The sequence below is a fragment of the Geospiza fortis genome, unplaced genomic scaffold (genome assembly GCF_000277835.1).
Source record: "Geospiza fortis unplaced genomic scaffold, GeoFor_1.0 scaffold208, whole genome shotgun sequence".
Taxonomy (NCBI): Eukaryota; Metazoa; Chordata; class Aves; order Passeriformes; family Thraupidae; genus Geospiza; species Geospiza fortis.
The window spans coordinates 127,483-149,899 of NW_005054468.1; the positions used below are offsets into that span (position 1 = coordinate 127,483).

Consider the following 22,417-nt stretch of genomic DNA (forward strand, 5'->3'; position numbering starts at 1 on the left):
GAATGTGGTAAATGAGCCAAAAATAGAGTAGCAGAGGCATGCTTCAGCACTGTAAGACTGGTAAACACAAATCCCTTTGAAACAGTGGCCTGCATTTGCATGTGCAACATAATTAATGTTTTCTCTTGATGTCTGTTGAATTATTAATGTCTTTCTCCTGCTGGATTAAACAAGTAATTTGCATTTTTGACAGTAGACTTCTTTCAAAAGAAGTAAGGTTGCTGAGTCACTTCAATTTCTAGTCCTAAATTTCTTGCAAATTAACAGATCTTTCCCAATTGCCTGCTATAACCACATCTCATTTGTCCTTCTTGAAGTCTCTCTAGTGTGTCACTGCTCTTAAACATGCTCTGGACCCCTCCTTAACCTTCAGTTCTCTCTGTGTGTGTATCCTTTGCCTCCAATGAACCCTCAGAGTTGTGTCCTCTCTGAGCAAGCCCTGAGTTCACTGTGGCAGAGGAAGGAATGTGGAATTTCTTGTTCTGTGGGCAAAGCCTGAGGTTAGGTGGACATTTTGGAGGATGAGGGTGTAGAGCCAGCACTCTGCGGATTTGGCAGGGTTGGAGCAAACAGGGTGCTGCCACTGGCACTGTCACAAACACGTCCCCTTCATCTGCCTTCCTTTTGCACACGTTTGTGCAACTGCACTGTGAACCAGGGAACCAGTGGAAAAAATTGCTATTTTTCATTTCCAGACCATTTCAGTCAGTTTGAAATGCAGCCTGTTGGATCCTGGCACAGTGCAGGTGGAAGTAGGCAGTTGAAGGGGAGGTGGAACATCTTTTTCTCCTCAGAAATTCAGTGCACACCATCAGCTGATGCCATGGCTTCAGCGCACACTGCTGACTCTGTTTAAAGGATGGCTGAACAATTCCTCTGAATGGATAGTCTCATACTAAAATTTTTGGTTTGATTACCTGTTTTTTTGTTTGATTTTTAAAAAAAATTATATTTGAACTTTGTAATTGCTAAAAGTATATCTAAATGGATGTGTCCTCTGTGTGAGCAGGTGTTTATAATAATATGTTTTATTGTGGCCTCAGCTTTCATGTGCAAGACTTGAATAAAATCCTTGCCCATATGGGTCTATTTATTCTTCAGCATCACCAAACATAAATTTATAGTATGGTCAATTCTCAATATTTTTAAATTTATTACAAAAGGATAGTGAATGATGCATACCTCACACAGAACGTGCATAAAGTAAACATAAAAATAACATTTACAGTATAAAAAAGAAGACTCACAGTTGTTCATAACTGGTTTGGCAGGTTGAGAATTTGTATTCAATGTTCTGTACAGGTGTTATTGGGTGTGGGCAGAAGTGCAAGTACATGTATTTTATGGTCCTGCAAAAATAAGGTGTGTTTAGTTTCCTTCTGAAAGGCAGATAAGAAGAACCTGAATTTGTACTCCAACAGCAGGGTGCTTAGAATCCTGAGTAAGCAGTAGTCACAGAGCAAGAAGAGTCAAACTCTGTATTTTTTCTACTTCATCTCTGCACTTCTGTCACATTTTTTGCGTCTTGCTGCTGAAGGACACCTCACATCTCATTGACTGTTTGCTATAGATGTTACAGAAACATACCCAACCTTAATTTATCTTATAAACTAGTAAAATTTTGGATTGTCCTTTCATTACAGGATTATTTCGTGTACAGGTGCAAACATGGATGTGTGTCTTTGAGTTAGCAGTTGTCATTAATAAGGACACACAAATGGGAGCATATAAAGCATGACTGAACCTGAGGGTTGCTGTGCTTTAATCAGGTTTTAGGCATCAAGGCAAAATATAAAGCAGGGAATTTGGGGGGAAGATGGGAATCTGTGACCTTAAGTGAAATATTTACTTTTAATATCTTTTTCTCAGTTTGAGAATTGTTGCTTCTCCCTCTCCATCAGTATTTCCCCATTTGTGTGTGGAGGTGTGTCCCTCAAAACTTGAAGACCTTTGCCAGGATTATGCCCAGGCATCTGCATTTAATGTGTGCTCAGGGTTCCCAGCCAAGTGTCTGCAGTTCAGCGTGGGGGTGTGAATACTTGCGTAACAAAATGTAAACAAACTTAGCAAATTTCTCTGTGTGGTCAGCCAGAAAACGGAAGCTGGGTGATTCTAAGTGGTAATAAATGTTTGGCAGGTGAGTGGTTCTTTCTGTCTTGCTTATAGTGCAGTTGAAGCAGCAAGAAAAAAATAGGAAGAAAAATTTGGTGAGGAGGCTGGGTTTCTCTCTTCTCAACAGACATAAAATTCTATAATTTTTCTTTTTCAGTTCTTACTGTTGTAATTTATTGCTTGCTGTACTTTGACTGGATGAATCACAGGAATTGGTTTTGTGGCATGGCTGCAGAAGATTTTCAGGTGTAAACCCTGGAAGTGCAGTCATGTAATATTATCCTAGCCAGGTTGCCCAGCTCTGTTGTAAAATATGAGCATTAGAAGGTTACAGAGGAAAGAAAAAATACAAAATTTCTACTGTGTAGTATAAGGATATTAACTGAACATATCCCACCCTATGTATGTGCTCTGGAATCAAAGTAATTATGTCTTTTCCATCAGGACTACATATATTTTTTATAATTACTTGCTTTGCAATTATAATTATTTTATTGATAAATTAGTGAAAAATAATCCATTTCATCCATATAATCCAAATAATATTTGAGGCTATTTCAGAAATTACTATTGGCAATTTGGGTTTGGTATCAAATTGGTTAATATATTTTAACATCTTCCCCTCTCAATCCCCTGCGTGAGGAATGAGTGTGTTTGTGTGTGGATGTTTGCACACATTTGAGTGCTCTTAAATCACTGGCAGCCTCTGTTAGGATGTTGTGAACTGCAAGATTTGTGTGTAGTAGTTAGCATGTGTGCTGACAAGTGTGAACCTATCTGATCTTCTCCTTTCCATAATCTGATCCTCTGCAAATAACCATGCATATTAATCTCTGCATAAATGTTGTTTATATTTCAGTCCACACCGACAACCAAAGCAGGAACTGAAAAAAACACCCAGTCAGACAAGGTAAATACCTACCTTTCACCTTTGCAGAGCTGCTGCACTTTGGTCTTTTACTAACTTTGAAAAAAAGAGTCTGAACTCTTGGCTGTTTCTGTGTCACATGAAACTGGTGTGTGACCAGTGCATAAACTTCAGAACAGCCCAAGAAGTGTCCTCTTAAACATCTTTAGATCTGTCTTGTGCTTGTTTGGACTAGCATGGATCACGTTCTCTAGCACTGAGTGGTGGAAATGGTAAATTATCTCAATATTTTATTTTATGACAGCCAACAGACTCTCAAAATAAACAGCTGTCTGAAGAGAAGCAAAAGGAACCCAATGATGTAAGTTGTGTAATTTCTACCTCCCTCTCTCTCTGTCTGTATCTCTGTCTCTCTTTGAATTTTTTAATGAGGGTTTCTTCTGGTATTTTACTTTAATTTTAATAAGGGTTTCTTCTCGTACTTTACTTCTGTCTTTCACTTAAAAGAAATAGTTTGAAAAAACAAAAAACTAGCCCTCCATATCTAGTGATAATAGTTTATCTCTACACAGGGAAAAAACCAAACCACACCTACTGTGTCAACAGCTTCTAAACCAAATAACACAGGAAAAGTAACTACAACTCAAGCTGGCCAGCCTCCACCAGCAACCTCCACAGAGACAGCAAAGGTATCATAGAAACACAACCAGTTTTTATTATTTAAGCTATTTTTTTATTATTTTATTGAGGGAGCGTTAGGAATCCACATCAATATGGATTGTTTAGCTGAGTATTGTCAAGTGAGACTTTTGGGCCCCCAAAAATCACTGTGTAGTTAAGCTTTTGGCCAAGGAAATAACAGTAAGAACATCACAGTTTTAGACAGACAGTTTCTGTGTGTTGGGGGCATTTCTGTTTTTCTCTCAGTGTTTTTTTTTTTTTAAGTTCCTTGTAGCTTCACAGCTGTCATTGGTTCTTTGTCAGGCTCTTCCCTTGCCCCCTCACTGCAATGCTGGCTCCAAACGTAGCAAGTCAGCCCTGAATGCAAGGCTCTGAAAAAAATTAAAGTGGTGAAAGCTGGGGAAAAAAGCTGGGAAGGGGTAATTTCCACAGGGTAAATGGAGAAAAAATGTGAAGGAAAAGCATGTGGTGGCATCAAGATGTGGATGTTTTGGTCTGCTGGGGTGCACATGTCTGGTGACAAGGCTGGGGTAACACAAGGGCTCCTGCAGCTCTGCTCCAACACCCATATTTTTGGCAGTAAATGACAGTGTCAGTAATGCAGAAGTCTGCATTTTGTGTCGTGGTGTTGCCTCTCCACTTCCCTGCCTGCAGCAGCTTTCACCCCACTTGCTTGAGCACCTTTTGCTGCTGGGGTTTAATGGTGCATTGAGAGCTACCAGAAGTAAATGACAGCTTTCCAGAAAGACTTGGAAGGGGCCTCAAAGTCTTTCCTGCCCTGCAGATTTCTTTCACTGGCAGAATAAAAGAAGGAGGTAGAGTGCTTAAAATAGAAAGCTTTCTTTCCCATAGCAGAATCTCACTGGAAACAGAGCTTTTATGGTGGTAGCTCACTCTGCCCAAGTGCTGTGCATTATTATTATATATCTGGGTGCTGTGCATTAGAACCAGCCAGTTGCTGAGTCAAAAACATTGTGCACAGCCTCAGCATTGGATTTTTACTTTGTTTTGTCTGTCTTTTAACATTGTGATAAACTATCTCTTAATTTTTCTCTTTTTCTTCTCCGGCAAAAGTCCGAGGAGATGTCCACAGTGACTGGTGCAGCTGCTGGGACAGGCACAGCTGGTGCAAGTGTGGTTGCTGCTGCTGACAAATCAAGTACTGAGGTTGGTAAACATAGCCCCAGACAAAGGATTTGCTTGTAATAATGTCTCAGAGGGTGCTTCTCTCTCTGAAATACTTCGTTTTCAGGAAAAAAAAATGAATGGGTAACTGCTGAAGTGCTGATATATCCTCAGTGTATGTATGGTGGTGGAGAGCCATCTGCAGGAAGAGGTGAAAAACAACTGGTGTGTTATTTGTGTTTTGTTAAATAGGACTTCTTTAGAAGGTAGCTCAGAATTACACAAGCTTAAAATCAGTTACTCCCTGTCTTCGGTTATATTTGAATATATATGTGTGTCCACTGATACACAAATAAAAATATAAATTAAATAAATAAATTAAATACCTTGTTAATAACACTGGAGAATTGAGTTTAGAACTATTCTCACTGAAAAATCTGGCAAGTACACATCCTGCTAAAAGAAAGCTTTTAGGTTTGTTTCTAGGAGTATTCTACAGATTCACCAAATGCTTCAGTTTTTCATTTTCCCCTGTGCACACCTTTGTAACTGCTGTAATTGTTTGCTTATTTTTTTAGCCTGGTATGGATGAGTCAGCGCTTGATAGCCTAATAGATACCCTTGGTGGACCTGAGGAAGACGTGCCTACTACTCCTGTTTACACTGGCCCAGAAATTACGGTATTTTACACGTCACATTCTTATTTCTTAGAAGATTCATCTCTAAATTACATCTGTAGTTGCTCATTACTGTGTTGATCCAGGACTTGTACCCGTGATCTGTGAAGAGTTAAAACTGAGCGTGCACAGTTACATATTTATGTTGGTTTTGTTAATATGGAAATGACACAGTTTTGAGAATTTGTTGAAGAATGCATAACTTTTTGAGTGTGAATGGGAGAATCATGTAAAAAGGATTAGATTACAAGCTTAATGGCTCAGTAAAACATGACAAAATTTTGGAATACATAAATATTTAAAAAGCAGTCTAGGTTCAGCAATACATCATATGGTCTGAGACAGAGAAATGGCTTAAATTAGGAATCTGGGAATGTTCTGCTGGATGATGAGCGCTGTTGAAGCAGGTGAGGAGGTATGTGCATGACAGTAGGTACTGAAAGACACCGTAGAGTGCCCCAGTCAATATTTGCATTTTCTTTTTGGTGATATCACTGTAGGTGGCTCTGTCAGAAACTTATTTCTGATAAAGAGCAGTACACAAATATTAATGTGGGAATTATTTTCACAGGAAGATATATATTCAAGATACTTGGAAGAATTGGGCAAACGGGAAGGTAGTCTCCCTCCAGAGTATGTTAAACTGTTGAAGGTGAGTGAGTTAAAAATTAATACATTCTTCGTGTGTGTTTTCTATAATATTGGATATTTCTGCTTCCCATTTACTACAAAATTAATTCTCATTTTAGAGCAAAGGATATGGCAAAGACGTGGTCCCACCGAAACCGAATGAACAAGATGAAGTAAGACTTTTTTTTTAATATATTGGAAGGTGAAAGTAACCCAGGGGAAATAACCCAGTTATCACTGAATTCTTAGGAAAATATAAAGTTACCTGTTCTCCAAAAGTCCCCGGCAATGGCAGGGGGATGTGGGATGCCAAATAACCTAGCTACTGATAAAAATAAATAGAACTTGGCACAGATGTTTTTAATAAAGCTGTGGGGAATTTTGCAATGCTTAAGCTGAAATGAGTCAAATAAGTGTTTACAGAAATATTGGGCATACAAATAACAAAGGGGAGAAATACTGTGCAAGCAGGAGTCTCTCTGCAATGCCTTCAGCAAAGACTACTTGTTTTTCTACACTTGGCCAGAGATTTCTGTCAGCCAGCATTATTTTGCTGTTTGGGAAGTTTGACATACTAAAAATAAAAGCTTATCTGAGACATGAATCAACCAGTGGGGGCAAGCACCTTTATTTTTTGTTGTGTCAGGAACTTTTTCAGGAATTGTTGTGTTCAGGAATTTTTTGTTGTGCCAGTGAGGTTGCTGTGTGAGTAATTGTGGGACACACTCAAGCTGTAAACTGAGCTTGACCCATGATGATATTTGAAGTTTCTCATGGTCATAACTTGGTTTGCAATTCCTTGCTCAGAAGCCAATGACGGATGATGAGCTTGCCGAGGCCCTGTCATCTGACTTCACCTGCAGTGCTGATTCTGCTCAGGAGAAGAGAAGTCTGACAGAGGTACTGACACTTTCCTTGCCACTGCATGCATTTATTGTGTGGAAAAGTTGGCACTGTTATCATATTTCATTTTAAAGTAGGTAAAATTTCCTGCTTCTTTTCTGTATTTGCAAATTTGCCTGTAATTTCATGTCACTTGTAGAAACCAAATAAAGAAGGAGAAATTGTGCAAGCACAAGCAGCAAGTTCAGTTAAGACCTCAGTTCCTCCTAAGGAGAAGAAAACAAAATCAACAGAGGTATGCGTAATCCTTCTTTCACTGGTTACCTTATAATTAAAATTTACAGGCATATGCTGCTGTCATGTGTTTTTGTTCCCATAAAGATGCTCATCATTCTCATTTTCAATTGTAAATCCTCTTTATTATAGAAAATATAGGAATTACATGAAATGCCATTGCCCAGATTCCATTGTGCCTTAAAGATCTTACTTTAGTGTATCAGAGGATTTTCCTTCTGGATTCTGAGAAATTACTATGGTTCTTCTCACTAGTGGAAGTAGAGTAGAAATATTTGTAGGAAAATTTTCTTAGCTCTGTGATCTGTGTTTAAAACTTGGATATGATGTAACTTTCTCATGGTTTATGAACTTTCTGTTTTTTCCCTCTGAAAACAGAAAAGAGCAAGTGTGACCTTACACTTTTTCAGTTTGCCAAGTCAAAGCATATGAGAATTGTGTTAGATGACATTGTGACACTGTGGTTTTTGGGGGGGTTTTTTACTTCCTTTTTTTTTTCATTCTTTCCTCTTAAGAAAAGCCTAATGTTTGACTAAAACTGTGCTAATTCTGTCACTTAATTTGGTGTTAAGTGAACTGGGTTCACGTAACAAAAAGCCAAACAAAAATGACCAATCTGGTGCTGGCTATTTTCTTTGTATACAATATAAAAATACTTGAGGTAAAAACCTGTGCCAGTTTAAAGAAATTACAAAGTGGTTTGCACATTTTCTTAAAATACAGGAAATGAAAGATGATGCAATGGATGCTCTTCTTGATACTCTTGGAGGACCTGAACCTGAACCTGAAGAAGATCTTACCCCTATTGTGGAGGTGTCAGAGGTAACACCTCACTCCTTTTTTACCCTGGCTTCCAGGCTCTGGCTGTGGAATCCTAAGTTTCTTTGTTAGACACTGGAAAAATGTGTAAAATAACAAGAAAGTGACTTTGATATCAAAGGCCTAAGGAACGTGTGAGCCTTCAGTGATTAAGAAAATGAAAAACATTCAGAATCCCAAGTGGATACAGGTAGAGCAGAACACAGTAAGGCTGTCTGGAAAATTATGAGCATGTAATTTGTTTGGTTATACAAGCAAACATACATATATACATACATACATTCATGGGTAGATACAGCTCTGTTTTGTGGTTTTTTCCCACAGCACTCTATACAATTTATAGCAAGCTTTCATTTCGCACATATTTGCTGTTTGAGTTTTGACTTCCAGTGTGCGTGCTCCTTTTTCCGTCAAACTCCATTATCTTTCTAATTTGAGTCCTGCCTTCACTGTCTTTTGAGAGTTTTGTTTTTCCCCAACAGATGGAATTTAAACAGTTACCCTGTGTTTGCATGTTAAGCTTTAACTTTTTGGTTTAGTTTTTCAAACTCTATCTATAACAATAGTTAGAGCAGGTTTTTTCTGTCTTCACTTATAGCTCAGACCAAGCAAACAATGGGGAAATACTAAAAAAATTCTTCTGTTGTTGAGCTAAATTTTGACTAAAAAAGAGCTTCTTGTATTGCAGATTTAGTCAATCTGGGCTTTCAGATAATTTAGCAGTTGCATTTATTCATTAAGAAGGCCCAGAGAATTAAATACTTTGCTTTGGTGCCAGTGATGGAAAAATACACAGAATTATGGGTTCTGTAATCAGAGTGCTGAAGTGCAAGAAAACCTGACAATTTTGTACACACAAAATTCTAAAAGTGGCTGCCACAAAGAGCTCTGAATACTGTCTAGAGTTTTTTAGGATTTAAAATAATTTAGCTGTATTCACACATGGCATTGAATCTTAAACCATTATGATATTACTGCAGACGTTTGACAAGAATAAATTGAGGGATTTTAGTATCTTGCTACACAGAATAATTTCATCTGTTGCCAATCCTTTTGTACAGCAGGCAGAATAATCCTGATAGTGGAGTTGTGAAAAGGAACTTTTATTTTAATTTCTTTGAGTGGTTTTGGTTTTTTAATGTTGTTTCTTTTCAAGGCAAAAGCCAAAGAGAAAAAGGAACAAAAGGCTGGAGAACGTGATGATACAATACCTCCAGAGTACAGGTTAACACCAGAGTTGGTAAGTTTTTCATATCTCCATTGCTTTGCAGGCAGGGCACTGTGCCTGACCCTTTCTTTCATTACAGAGAAAGAACATGGGCAAAACAAACTAAACTAGTATTTAATCAATGGCTTTCTCCTTGGTGATTCCTGTACCTCTTATTTCCTCCTCTTCCTTTGTGGGCACCACTGTTTTTTCAGGCACTCTGGGCAAAGATCTCATCTTATCCATGAGATGAGTGAGTAATCTCAAATGGCAAAGTCACCCATTCCTTCTCCAAGAGTGATGTTTCGTGTTTCTGACATTAAATCTCAGCCTTGTAAAATCCATCCTTTTGCAGTAGTGCTCTTTGGTATCACTTTGCAATGTAACCTTGAAGCACTGATGTCATATAGTGGGAAATTATTGGGAACTGATGGGAAAATTGCAATTTTTTTTTGGTTTTTTTTGTGGTTTGTTTGTTTTTGGGGTTTTTTGGTTGGTTTTTTTTTTGTTTGGCTTTTTTTGTTTTGTTTTGTTTTGTGGTTGTTTTTTTTTTTTTTTTTTTTTTTTTTTGTGTGTTTGTTTTGTTTTTTGTTTGGGTTGTCACCCAAAGTGATGGAGATTGAGTCAAAGTTAACCAAAACAACAGCAGAACACTTTTTGGTCTCTTGTAATGTCCTGACATCCCATTTGCTTTTTTTGATCTACATATCTGACATATCTGGCCATGTAAAAAATTCCCCAGTCAGGGGAATTCCTGTCACTGATTAATTCTTGAGTATGTGATTTACTTTACCTTATTTTGCTGATGATTACAGAGTATGGCACTTCTTGTAACAAGAGAAAAATGTCAATAATACTTAATTTCCTTCTAGGATAAAGATGGAAAACCAATATTGCCGAAACCTGAAGAAAAACCAAAGGTTAGAAAACTGACAATATTGTAGGAGTGTGGCTAGATATCCTGTTTTTTCCCTCTCTGTCATCACTTCTCTCTGTACCGTGATGTAAGTCTCTTGGTCTGCTTGTGTGTTTTTACTTCCTTGCACAAAACCTGCTGGTCAGAAGCATCAGGTGGAAGTTGGTTTTATTGAAATTCACTTGTCTGTGAATGAAGAGCTCATGTAAGGAGAAAGTTTAGAGAGTTCAGGACAGGAGAGATTTACAAAAATTACTGCTGACTCAAAAAAAGGCTGTGTGAGGAGTTACTATAAAGTATTCTATAGACTTCTGTTGGAGCTGTTAAGGATAGAGAGAGGTGAAGCAGGGAAATCTTTTGTTTTCTTTGCAGTTTCCTCTTGCTAGTGATCAAATATAAAGGAATTTGACTGGAAAGAAGGAAAAAAAACTGCTGTGGACATTTGCAAAGTCCAGGTTGTTCTTTGTGATTAGGAAAAGAGTATCCATCATGGCCTAGAAAGTGCAAGAGAGGATTCAAATACTGAAAAAGACAGTTGTGAATACTAATTTTAAAGGCACAGAAAGAAAGAAAGCAAAGGAACTGTGCACTGAAGAAACTGAGGGCTCCACTTTGTCAGCTCGAGAGTGCTGCCAAAATTTGGAAAAGCAAAGGAAATCTCTGCTCTCCTGAAATGAGGGTGAAGGTCAGGACCAGTTCGAGTCCCTTCTGGACTGAAATATGAAGTTTGGGGTTAAAGTGTGGGCAAAGTGCTGGAAAAAAAAGACTTTAGGTCTCTGAAAATTGTTATTTCAGGTCTCAGACATGTTGATTGTCGTGAGTGGTGGATGTTTGACAGCTGGACAGAAGGGAACTCCTACCAGGCCTGTCATGAGGAGGAAAAGGGAGCAGCTCTGCTGTGGGGGGAACTAGGCCCTGCTGCCAGGGATCACCACTAGTATTGAGATCAGTGAAAGCAAAATCAGCAAAATTGGAAAAGTTGTGTTAATAGCTATGTTAAAAGCTTTGCTAATAGCTGGGAACCATCAGCCACTTGCCGTTCTTCCATGATTTCTGGTGAAGGCAAAGTCTTTCCTTCAGGAGTTCAGCTGGTGTTTGTCTTTTTCTGGGCCTCCCCTCTGTGTGGCCTTAAGCAGCGGCATTACTCTTAGTGAATAAAATTTACTACCTAAATGCCTTTTCTTATTTAGTGTCTGAAGGAGGATTTCAGGCATTATGAAAGTGGGGCCTTATGTGTTTATTTGGGGCCTTATGTCTTTATCAAGTGGGGCCTTATGTCTTTATCAAGTGTCTCAGACTTTATCAAGTGTGAGACACTTGATAAAGGATTAAGGAAAGGGAATGAGGGAGGGATTTCTCTCACAGAAATGTCATTTTATGCATTATGAGTCTGTCCCTAAGCTGTTAAGTTCCATGCAGCAGGTGAAGGGCCATCACTGCTAGCAAAGATTTAAACATTTAGCTTTGAACAGCAATTTAGAGGATCCCAGGAACTTCAGATGAATGGATGTAAGGATATATGGCTTGCAGAGGCCTAGTTCACATAGCATCAGTAGATTGTAATATATCACAAACAGCAGGAAACTAAAACTGAATTTTTATTCACCAAAACACACACAGTGAAAACAACTGAGTTTCAGCAGTCAGTGGTCCGGCTAAGGGAACTTTGAGGGAGCTCTAGTTCTGCTAGTAAATATTAGCATTTTCTTCCTAATTAAGGAGTTGTATTTTCCTTTTCAGTAGCCCTGTCTTGAACATTATATGTCTGGTTCTCTATATTATGTTTTATATTATATGTACAATTCTCAACATTATATTGACTTATGATAACAAAGAAACTTAATCTGAAGTGTTTTTCTTAATTTTATGCACTGCAAAATTAATTCTGTTTTGTTGCACATAATTGTGAAAGGTTATTTCAGTGTAAATTACAGATGTTTTCCTGCTTTATGAGTAGCTGTAATACAGTTCTTGAAAAAGTAAATTAAAAAGAGGCAGTGAGTCACCTGTGTCACGTTTTTTGTTTGTTTTTTGGGGTTTTTTTGCAGCCTATGAGTGAATCTGATCTTGTTGATGAATTTTCAAAGGACTTTGCCTGCCCTGCACAGCCTGCAGTACAATCCAAAGCACCAAAGCCCAACAACATATCCAAAGTAAGTCTTTCTGGTTCACTGGAGAAGCTGACACTGACAGTTTTGCTAATACTGGGAAGTGCTACTGTTCTTTCAAAAAAAACCGTTTTCTTCTCTTCCTGTTTTACCCTTCCAATTGCCTTTAGTGGAACATAAGTATTGGCAGTCAGCTCCTTATTGAGTCTCTTCAGCCTTTAAATTCAGACTTTTCTTTCTCATTTAGTACTGTATTTAGAAAAAAATAGGCCATTTAACGGGCACATTTTATGTTTTCTAAGCATATTCACTAAAATACAGTGTAAATTATTCTGTTTCAGAAGCAATCAGATTCTGTGTCTGTGAAAGCTGCTGAGGATAAGGTGGCGGGCACATTTTATGTTTTCTAAGCATATTCACTAAAATACAGTGTAAATTATTCTGTTTCAGAAGCAATCAGATTCTGTGTCTGCAAAAGCTGCTGAGGATAAGGTGGTCCCCCGAGCCACAGCTTGCACTGTGCAGTCTGCAGCTTCTGTGCCTTCAGTAAGTAGTGGAGCCCCTTCAGCCGGAGCTGAAGCAAAATTCAATGTTTTATTTAGGGACTGGTAGAGCATGTTGTCAGGATGCTCATTTCATTATTGCATGTTCTTCCTCCATCGTGGTAACCCACAAAGGCTGAGTGGTTCACAAAAGAAAAAAAAAACAAACCAAACCAAACAAAAACAAAAACAAAAACAAAAACAAAAACAAAAACAAAAACAAAAACAAAAACAAAAACAAAAACAAAAACAAAAACAAAAAACAAAAAAACAAACAAAAAAACAAAAAAAAAAAAAACCAAAAATCCACAAAAAAACCCCAAAAAACCTAAAAAAAACCCAGGTCAAGCACAAACTGAATGATCAGTGACCTTCCCCAGAGAGGGAGCCAAACTGATCATTCTGCGGTGTCCTGTGCTCTTACTGCCCTAAAGGGGATGCTGTTTGTGAACCTAGTAGGGACTGCAGGAGAAGACAAAACCAGGTTTCTTCAAACTAAAAATTGTTTTTTCCTGTATCAACACCCATTCAGGTTGGTCCTGTGTCAGATGAAGCACTGGAAGCCTTGTCCAGTAGCCTAGGAAAGAGGGAGCCTGATCCAGATGAGAAAAAGCCTGCTGTGGACAAAGTTAAGGTAGAGGAAAAAAAACAGACCTCAACAAATAGACTGTTGATGTAATTACCTTCAGCGCTACTCCATTTCCTCAGGTCACAAACAAAGTAGATGTTACATTTTCACTTTCTTTACAAACAAAATGTACTGTTGAAAGCAGTTCTGTTCTGATTAGGAAGTACTAGAAGGATTTCAGCACAATGAATACACTTTCATAATAATTCTGACTATTTCAGTGCAGTAGTTCCCTCAGTTTCTGAAAACTGTGTTTTGTTGTGTCTTGCTGAACTGAAGTAGAATTAAGATGCACATCATGGGTACCACGCAGTATGGTTCTTTTTCTGCAGGAAACAGCTTTATGACGAGGGGTTTAAATTAGGAATTATGCACAAAACTTTTGAGGTTTATGTATTTTAAGTGGGGAGCCATAAGTAAATCACTGAAATCCTGTCCAAGGTAATGCTGTTCATAGGCACAGACTGAATGCTCCCATGTGCCACCCTAAACCAGATGGAATTGGCTGGAGTCAGAAACAGCCCTTCTAGAGGCTGGAACTCTGTCAGGCAGAAGTTCCCGAAGTTGGTTTTAGTCTTTTCTCTTAGTTGGCATTTTCCCAGCATAACTTGTATGGGGATAATAATTTTTGAAGTGGGCCACTGACTTCTCTCTTCAACCTTCCTTTGCATGCAGCCCCAACAGCTGTTGAGTGAATTTGCAAAAATGTCAAGAATTAAGACTCAGAGGTGTTTTTGGTTTTGGTTGACCCTTGCCTATTCACTTGCCTCTGCTAGCTTCACTGAAATAGGTAGAGCTAGTTCTAATACACAGAGGAAGAAACAGGCAGGGGAATGAGAAAATGCTCTCTTTTAAGTTTCATGAGATTTGTATGTGGTGGTTGGATTGAATGAGAAAGACCAGCTAGAATCAGAGGACTGAAGGCTGGAAGATTGCTCATGTGAATTTCTATGGGTAGTTGTTTTTCTTACTGTGATTCTTATTTTTCCTTCACAGGAGAAAAACAAAAAGGAACAACACAAAAAACTGGGTGAAGAAGAAGAAACAATTCCTCCAGAGTACAGATTAACAGAAGCCAAAGTAATTTATTTAGTGTGCTTAGTCTTCCCTTTCATTCCTCAGAACTTGTGGGTGAAACTGAGACTCCCATTTCATTTTGAAACGCTGATGTTTTGGTTCAGCCATTTTTATAATATCTAGAAATTCTGGTTTGTAGTTCCCACAAATATCTGTCATCTATCATTGGATGCCTGCATGGGCACAGAAGTAGTTTAGATGCAGGTACCTGCAGATTAATAATTCTGAGATTAGTCCACTGGCGTTTTTCTGTAGCTTCTGGTACTTTAGAAATAATTAAATTGTGATTGGTTAAAGCTGTTAAGAAAACCCCAAGGACCTGGATGTTTTAAGTGGCATTTTGAGTAGCAGCAGTAGATGCTATAGAAGCTGCTGGTTTTGTCCCTGTCCCCTGTAACACTTTCTGTTGCTCAGAGAATGCTCCCAGGATGCTTGAATTGCATGGCTGTTTAAGGGTTAATGCAAGGGGTTTTTTTTTTCTTTATAGGATAAAGATGGAAAACCACTCCTACCAAAACCAGAAGAGAAGTCACAGGTAAAAAAAGTGATTATTTCAAACAACTGTTTCATTCAAGACTTGCTTACCAAATGCCAGCAGTGTTCAGTTTAAAAATGGCATACATTACATGCTTACTTTTTACAAGATAAAGAGATTTATAATCTTCTTCTTTTTCTTTCCAATGGCAGCCTATGAGTGAAAATGACCTTTTAGAGGGTTTGACAGAAGGATTCTCCTGTTCTCCATCACCACCTGCACCATTACCTACATCAACTGTAGTAAAGGTATGTTAGATTTCTGAAATCTGGTTTTATTTTCAAGTTGTTTGAATAATCATGACATTTTCTATGTTTTCTTCATATCAAGTTCCTTAAATGAAATCCAATAACTAAAAATTTAAAATACGTCTTGTAGTAAGTTAATAGAAGATCAGGACTTTAAAAAACAAACAAAAACTAGTTATGTGACATATTTTTTACTAGTTGCTTGCATGAGTACTGCTTTCCAGCTGAGGATTTTAAAAGTGTTTTTTGGGAATATTAGATGGCTTGGTGAGATCTTAGTTCTTTTAGAGTCCTGTAAAACCTGTTTAAACTTCAGCTGTGGTGAGGTTTAACCCAGTGGTTGAGATGGAAGAACAAACTGAGATGAGGAACAGTTGCACAGTGTGGGGGATGTGTTTCAATCTGAAATAAGCAAAGCTTCTCAAGAAATTAAATCCTAGAAATCAGCTGTGTGGGTGCTGTGTTTTGGATGTGGTTTTGGGTCTAATGAGTGTTTTCCTCTTGTTCCCCTGTGTGCCTTGTTCTTCCAGAAATCCAAGGGTGGTGCCAAGCCTGCGAGTTCCTCGGATGTGATCTCTGCTGCTACAGTTTCCTCAGTGCACTCAGCAGCCCCTGCACCTTCTGCCACTGTAAGAAACCTCTCCTGTAGGTTCTTACCCCAAAACAAGGCACTGATTAGTGAGGAGAGGCAGCCCCATGATCTGGACAGTGTGACCAGTGTGGACTGTTGCAGAATTTAATAACTTATTGCTAAAAATGGCTATTGCAAAGAAGGAAAAATGTTCCCCTGGGGGAAAAAAAATGGAGAAAAAAAGAATGAGTGGACACTCCATTTTCAACAGAGTTCCACAGGTAGTGCCATGACCCCCTTTGAATACCAGGGGAACTTTCCTTCCTGGTGTTTCTTGTAATGTTGCTCACACATTTTGATCCATCCTGAGGGATCTTCCCCTGGTGCTCCCAGCCTGGCTTGGAAAGGGAATATAAAGCTCCTGCCTGGTTGGCTTTAAGGGCTTTTTTTCTATCCAACTTCTGTATAAAATTGCAAAATCCATGGTAACTGCCAAACAATAATTGCCACACAATTGCCAATTATTTCATAGATCTGTTCTCATTACAGCAGCTAGGCTTATTTATAAAAAAAAAAAAAGAAAACCATTGAAGACAATTCCATAAGCCCTTCTTGAAATTATGTTTTCTGCAGGTCAGAAATATTCTGTATTTTCCCCCAGATATTGTGCTACACTGCAAGTACAACACGAGTGCTCTTTGTTCACTCAAGTTCTACAGTTCATTAGCTAGTACTTACAGTAGATTCATGAATTACATCATTTTTGCAGCAGATGTGCTTTCACAAATGTGTTTCTGCTTTGTTAGGGAGGAAAAGAGATGGATGAAGCCTTGGATCTCCTGTCTGATTCCCTGGGACAGAGGGAACCTGACCCTGATGAGAACAAACCAGTTGTGGATAAAGTGAAGGTAAGAAAAGACATTCTGAAACTTAAGCAATTTGGGAAGAAGGGTGGGAGGGAATAAACCAAACCAACAAAAAAAAAACCTCCAAACCCCCCAGAATCTGCAATGGTTCCCATACGCTCAGAGGAGTATGTGGCATTGGGATTTTAGATGTTGTAAGAGTAAGGTTATTGGAGAAAAAAGTCCATGCTCTTACGTATAGATATATCAACCACTTTTTAGTCTTCTGGATTACCTGTGTTCTGTGAAAAATGATGATTTGGTTAATATACTTCAGCCACTTGAGGCAAGTGTTGAAATGTTATGGAAGATTTGAAATAATTTTAGTTCAGTGCCTTTCATTGCCATTATTCTCATCATTTTTCAGGTGTGTTCTCAGGCCTCAGTTTCTAAAATCGATTTTCTGGCCCTCTTTTTGTCAAGCTTTGACTTTCATAACCATAAGTTCACTTAATCAGGCACATTTTTAAACTTCCTTGTTTCTGCTGGTTTTGTCTTCATTTAGTCTCTCATAAAATCCTATAAAGGCCCTTCTGCTAACAAGAAAATAGAATTCTGCATAATAGTAGTAATAGTAGTAATAAATTGTAATTTGAAATAGCTAAGGTAAAGTACATTACTGGGGAAAATCAAAATCACCATATACTGCTTTCCATAAGTTTAGGCTGGAATCTTAGCTGGAGAAAAAAGAAAAAAGATATACTAAAATGTCTGCATTAAGAAAGACAAAAATGTTCTTTAACAGTCTGCTTAAAAACATCCTTGTGGTGTTCTGTGTATGGTGTGTTCCTGGTATGCTGCCAAAAATCAGAGCAGCATAAGTTGAAAAATAAATGGAGTTTTAAAAACTTTCAGGCATAAAACACGCTTCATAGGGAAATGAATATATGGGGGATTTCTCAGTAGTTTTAAAATTTTAAAGTAAAAAGGATATCTGTCCTGAGTGTGATATGCCCTCTGACTTATTGATTGCTAGTATTTTTAACATGGGTATTAAAGTTTTTAAAATCTAAATACTTTTCAGGAAAAGGCTAAATCTGAGCGCAGAGACAAGCTTGGAGAGAGGGATGAAACAATCCCACCTGACTATCGGAAACTTCTGGAGTCAGGTGAGCAGGTAAGGAAAAACTTCCCTAGTTTTTATTTGCAACGGAGGAAATTTAGTCTATTTGAGCCAGTCTGTCCTCTTTGGGATTACAAGTGGAATAAGTGAGTGTCTGTACTGAGTTATGCTAAAAAACATGGAAATATCCTTCAGTGAGAGTAGCTCTATCATCACATGCTTATAAATCAAAAAACAAAAGGGAGGGAAAAAAAAGTTTTGGTCTTGTTTTGTTGGTGGTTTTTTCTTTTTCACCTGGGCAGTCTGAACAAATAAATCACTTTGAACTACTAAAGAAATCCATTCAGAATGGTGCAGGTTCATTGGCAAGCTCTGAACACCCATTAGTGCCATATGTAAATACTTGTATTTTAAAACTAATCTGTCTGGTTCAAAATGAGTGAGGAACTGCTTTTTTTTTCCTTCCCAAGAGTAAACCAGCAAAGCCAACAGCAAAGGATGATGTGAAACACAAAGGAAAGAAGGTAACATTTATGATGGGGTTTATTGAGGGTTTTTTTTAATATTTATGATATTTATTCTCTGTTTTTTTCATGCTGTGGTCTTTGATTTTGTTTCAAAGTTGTGTCACTGTAGGCTTAAGGGGTGATTAATTGCAAATACTCATAAATGAAGGCAGGAACAGGAGCAGTAGTGGACAGTAAAACTTTTTTGAGGAGTAACTCTTCACAAAAATGCAGTTTTTATGTACAACAGCATTATGAATGTTCAGGAAATCATGCCTCTTGGGAGCCTCAAATAGATATCTCTAACATATGTATGGAGTTCAGGTGTGCTTTTCTTTAAGAAAAGGGATAATTAAAGCAGACATAAATTCCTGAAGCACTATTTTGACTGTAGGAAGCTGGGTTGCACATTTTGTAACTTCAAAATTAAAATTATTGCAGAAACCTATGGATGACAGTGCAGCTATTGATGCCTTATCAGGTGACTTTGATACTTGTGCAAAGGCTCCTGCTGCACCCCAGCACTCAAAGGTAGGACATTTTCTGCTAATAACTTGTAAAATAAACAGTTTTTCACTCCTCGCTTTTCCTTGCAGTAGCTCATTTTAGGTTTACAGAAAGCCTGTCCAGATGCAGGGGTTGTGTCATTTCTGCAGTGGAAGTTGGATGTACTTTGTTGTGTACTAAATATTGTTGGATGTATTTTTGTGTTCTAAATATTTGGAAGAAGGAATGTTTGTGGTAATTATAGCCTTTCAGACAGGCTTGGAGAAGTAAATTGAGCAGAGAAATGTGGTAACAGTTTTTTAAGTGTTCATAAACTGCAGAGAGGCAGAGAAACCTTTGCTCAATGATAGGAGGCACTGTGTAGCAATGGTTGTTGGCTGGAGCTGAGACACAGCCCAAGAGGGTTTTGTAGAGAGAAAAGCAGGGAGCAGCAAAGACTTTCAGATGTGTTAGGGAAAACAGTAGAGTTGACAAGAAGAAAGGAGAAGGAATGGACTGGAGAGGCCCTGCAACTGAGAAAAGGAGCAGCAGCTTTGAAACTGAGGTTCAAATCAGCTGAATTCCTGGGAGGAAAGAGCTGTTTCCAAAGAGCTCTGCTGGCCACTGCAGTGCTTCCCCCAGGGCCTTCCCTCAGTCAGCTGAAGGAAGGTCCATTGGTCTTTCAAGTGCTGCTTCATCTGCTTGTGAAATCCAGGGCTAAATCTGCTGCTGCAGCATTATTGCTGGTGGTAAATACAAAATCTGCCCATCTCTACCAGGTTTTTCTGATGCAGTCCCCTGTCAGCACGGCCTGTGCTGCTGCCAGACCCATTCAAAAGATTGTGTTTTGGCAGATGTCAAAGCAGGAGCCACCAGTGCTCTATTCTCCTTGTAACTGTAATTATTTTTTTTTCTTTGGAGTGTAGGACAAAAGTGGAAAGGAATCTACGACCACTAAACCAGGCTCCAAGGATAAAGGAAAGCCCAGAGACCCTAAAACGGTACAAACACATTTATTGTAGTATGGACAGTCATACTACAAGAGGGGCAGAGGAGCAGCTGGATTTTGGGCTCAAATTACAGGGTTGTTATTTTGGGGGGAGTTTTACATCAATATGTTGAATTTGATCCATTTTTGTAAATATGCATATAGGAGAAAGGCCCCTCTCTATTTCAAGAGAAATTGGCAGTTAAACAGGGGCAAAAATATACATATCTTTCAGACAGAGTGTTGTCCTCTGAGGGGGTTGCTCAGTGCTCCACAGGCTTCTCCTTCCCTTTGTAGATCTAAGAGTCCCACTTTGCATGTCTATAGCTGCCTTGGGCAGGATCCCCACCACCTCTCTCATTTCTTGACAGTTTTGAGTAACAGCGTCCCAAAAGTGATTAAAAAGTGCTCCAACAACTACAGCCAGGTTCCCAAGTTATTATAATAAATTATTTTTTAAAATTAATGAAGACCTACATACTTTCATTAAAAGAGTATGAATTAACATGGTGGGGAAAGGTAGGCAGCTGTTTCTATATTCAAAAAAAAAGGAAAAAAAAAAGGGGGGGCAGAAGGGGAAGGTAAAAAGGGTTGTTTAGTTTTTTTTATCCAGAAGTAGAGAAAATTGATTCAGGTCAGGGTGAAGCTTGTTCCATCATGTTGTTCTCACAGAGGGTATGTGCAGTAGATGCCTGAATCAGATGATTGCATCTGTCCTGGGAGTTCTACATTTCACATGTCAGTGATGGGATTTCTGGTTGTTGTTATTATTAAATCACCACAGGTGCCTTTTTTGAGACCCCAGAACTGACTTGCAGCTCTCAGTGTAAAATTGAGGGGTGTCTTTATCTCCTCTTCAGGAGGATGTTCTGAGCTGTGGCCTGATCACTGTTGTGGATAAAAGGGTGTTTAGGAACAGGGAATGATGAGGTCAGGCACAACCCACCCTGTCTGAAGGAAAGCAATTGATGGTGAAAAGGTGAAAATATTTGTACACAGTAGGAGTCACAAATACTCTTGCTAAACTATCTGTATTTCAGGCGCAGTTTGTATTTATGTATGAACTGTGACTCTGACGAGTGTCTTGTCACTGCCTGATTTCAGGTTTAACTTGGTTCAGTTTCTCATTGTCTCATCCTCTCTTCAGGCAAAGGGACAGTCCTCCAGCAGCAAATCTGAGAAGCAGAAAACAAGCTAAACGTTAACCTTGCCAGGTGAGATTTCTTCTTCCCTGCTCCCTGGGCTACCACAAAGACAATTTCATGCTTGTGAATTAAAGCTGAGTTTTGCTAGCAGTTTTTGAGCCAAACCAAGACATGGTTAAAACTGCTGCTAAATCAGAATGCTTGGGATGACTTTGCACTTCAGGGTTCCCAGGCAGGAAAGCTTTTTCACACCCATTATCCATTCAGTATTTACAGAACTACTTCACGGAACTAAACTCCTTTAGGCTGGTGGAATTCCAAGCATTCCAAGGTGTAACATGCTGCTTCCCTAAGACATTTTCACAGAGTAATGAGGATCTCAGCTGGGAGTTTTGATCTTTAGGATATTGACCTTGTGTCATTACCTCTGCTCTGGACCCATCTGGAGGCTTAGTTTCCATAATTCTTCCCAGATTTACATTGTGAGTTTTATTTCCAATTAACAGAAGATGAGCACTCTGACTTTATTTTTTTTGTTTGTTTGTTTTCTCCCCCCACCAGGATCCTGCTGCATCGTGTAAAATGTCTTCTTTCTGTGGGTGGATGATTATTCCTGAGGAACAAAAGCTGATGGCAAAAGCACATAGTTTTTCTGGGTGGTTTTTGTACAGTGATACTTGCTGGACTTTTCCTCATCTTTTCTTTTTTTCCCAGTAGTAGACTCAGGTTTGTTTCTTTCCCCCAGCAATTCAGTTTATTTGGACTCACATAGTCTGACTTAGTTGTAATTTCCTTCAGCATTCAGGGGGAAAGAATGCTTTCTATTTGCAGGAAATATATTGCATCAATGAAGAGCTATGCCAAAAAGAAAAAAAAAGAGAAAAAATATCTGCAGACTTTTGCACATAATCTTCACATAGTGCCTGTAAATCTCTGAAGAGTTCATATGTGCTAGCATTTTTTAACGTTGCAGTGGATGCATTAAGTATTCTGGAACATAGTGAGCTTTAGTTACTCTCAGCTGGGCTGTGCAGCCTTCTGCTCAGGCCAGTTCCTGGTGGGAAGCTGCAGGCCAGCTGTGGGGTGGCTAAAGAGTGAGAAATTGGGGATTAGCTGCTTCTTCCAGCACGTCTGGACATCAAGCAGGTATTTGGGATGCTGCCTTTAGCAGTAGTTAAAACACACTAGGGCAGGACTTCTTTTTTTTTTTTTTAACTATTATTATTACCATTATTTCCAATTGTATCTGTACTGTTATCTCATAATTTCAGGAGTCTCCTGGACTGAACAAATCACAAATGTAACACAGAGGGTGGGGAATGAAAGGAGGGGCGCGAGCCCCAGCAGCGATCAAAGCTCAGGTCCAGTGTTGGGCTCCTTTTTATCTTATTTTGCACTGTTTCCAGTCCTCCTGTTCCTGGCACTCCATCAGGGAATGCAGGG

At 38.8% G+C, this 22,417-nt stretch overlaps 1 protein-coding gene across 4 annotated transcripts in view; it reads left to right on the forward strand.

The window, feature by feature from the left end:
* Positions 1–22,411, forward strand: part of CAST (calpastatin) — a 46,858-nt gene extending 24,447 nt beyond the window's left edge. For 3 of the 4 annotated variants that reach the window (XM_031062820.1, XM_031062822.1, XM_031062821.1), the window contains 26 exons: positions 2,972–3,022; positions 3,285–3,341; positions 3,553–3,669; positions 4,736–4,828; positions 5,365–5,466; positions 6,035–6,115; positions 6,213–6,266; positions 6,901–6,993; positions 7,136–7,231; positions 7,954–8,052; positions 9,206–9,289; positions 10,129–10,176; positions 12,221–12,325; positions 12,731–12,826; positions 13,355–13,456; positions 14,447–14,530; positions 15,015–15,062; positions 15,215–15,310; positions 15,841–15,939; positions 16,688–16,789; positions 17,811–17,903; positions 18,320–18,373; positions 18,797–18,886; positions 19,763–19,842; positions 20,977–21,043; positions 21,536–22,411. In XM_031062820.1, the coding sequence (XP_030918680.1) occupies positions 2,972–3,022; positions 3,285–3,341; positions 3,553–3,669; positions 4,736–4,828; positions 5,365–5,466; positions 6,035–6,115; positions 6,213–6,266; positions 6,901–6,993; positions 7,136–7,231; positions 7,954–8,052; positions 9,206–9,289; positions 10,129–10,176; positions 12,221–12,325; positions 12,731–12,826; positions 13,355–13,456; positions 14,447–14,530; positions 15,015–15,062; positions 15,215–15,310; positions 15,841–15,939; positions 16,688–16,789; positions 17,811–17,903; positions 18,320–18,373; positions 18,797–18,886; positions 19,763–19,842; positions 20,977–21,034 (2,082 nt within the window). In that variant the 3' untranslated portion in view covers positions 21,035–21,043; positions 21,536–22,411. The remainder of the gene's footprint in view (positions 1–2,971; positions 3,023–3,284; positions 3,342–3,552; positions 3,670–4,735; positions 4,829–5,364; positions 5,467–6,034; positions 6,116–6,212; positions 6,267–6,900; positions 6,994–7,135; positions 7,232–7,953; positions 8,053–9,205; positions 9,290–10,128; positions 10,177–12,220; positions 12,326–12,730; positions 12,827–13,354; positions 13,457–14,446; positions 14,531–15,014; positions 15,063–15,214; positions 15,311–15,840; positions 15,940–16,687; positions 16,790–17,810; positions 17,904–18,319; positions 18,374–18,796; positions 18,887–19,762; positions 19,843–20,976; positions 21,044–21,535) is intronic. The other variant, XM_031062823.1, reaches the window with a different exon arrangement.
* Positions 22,412–22,417: the final 6 nt, after the last annotated feature.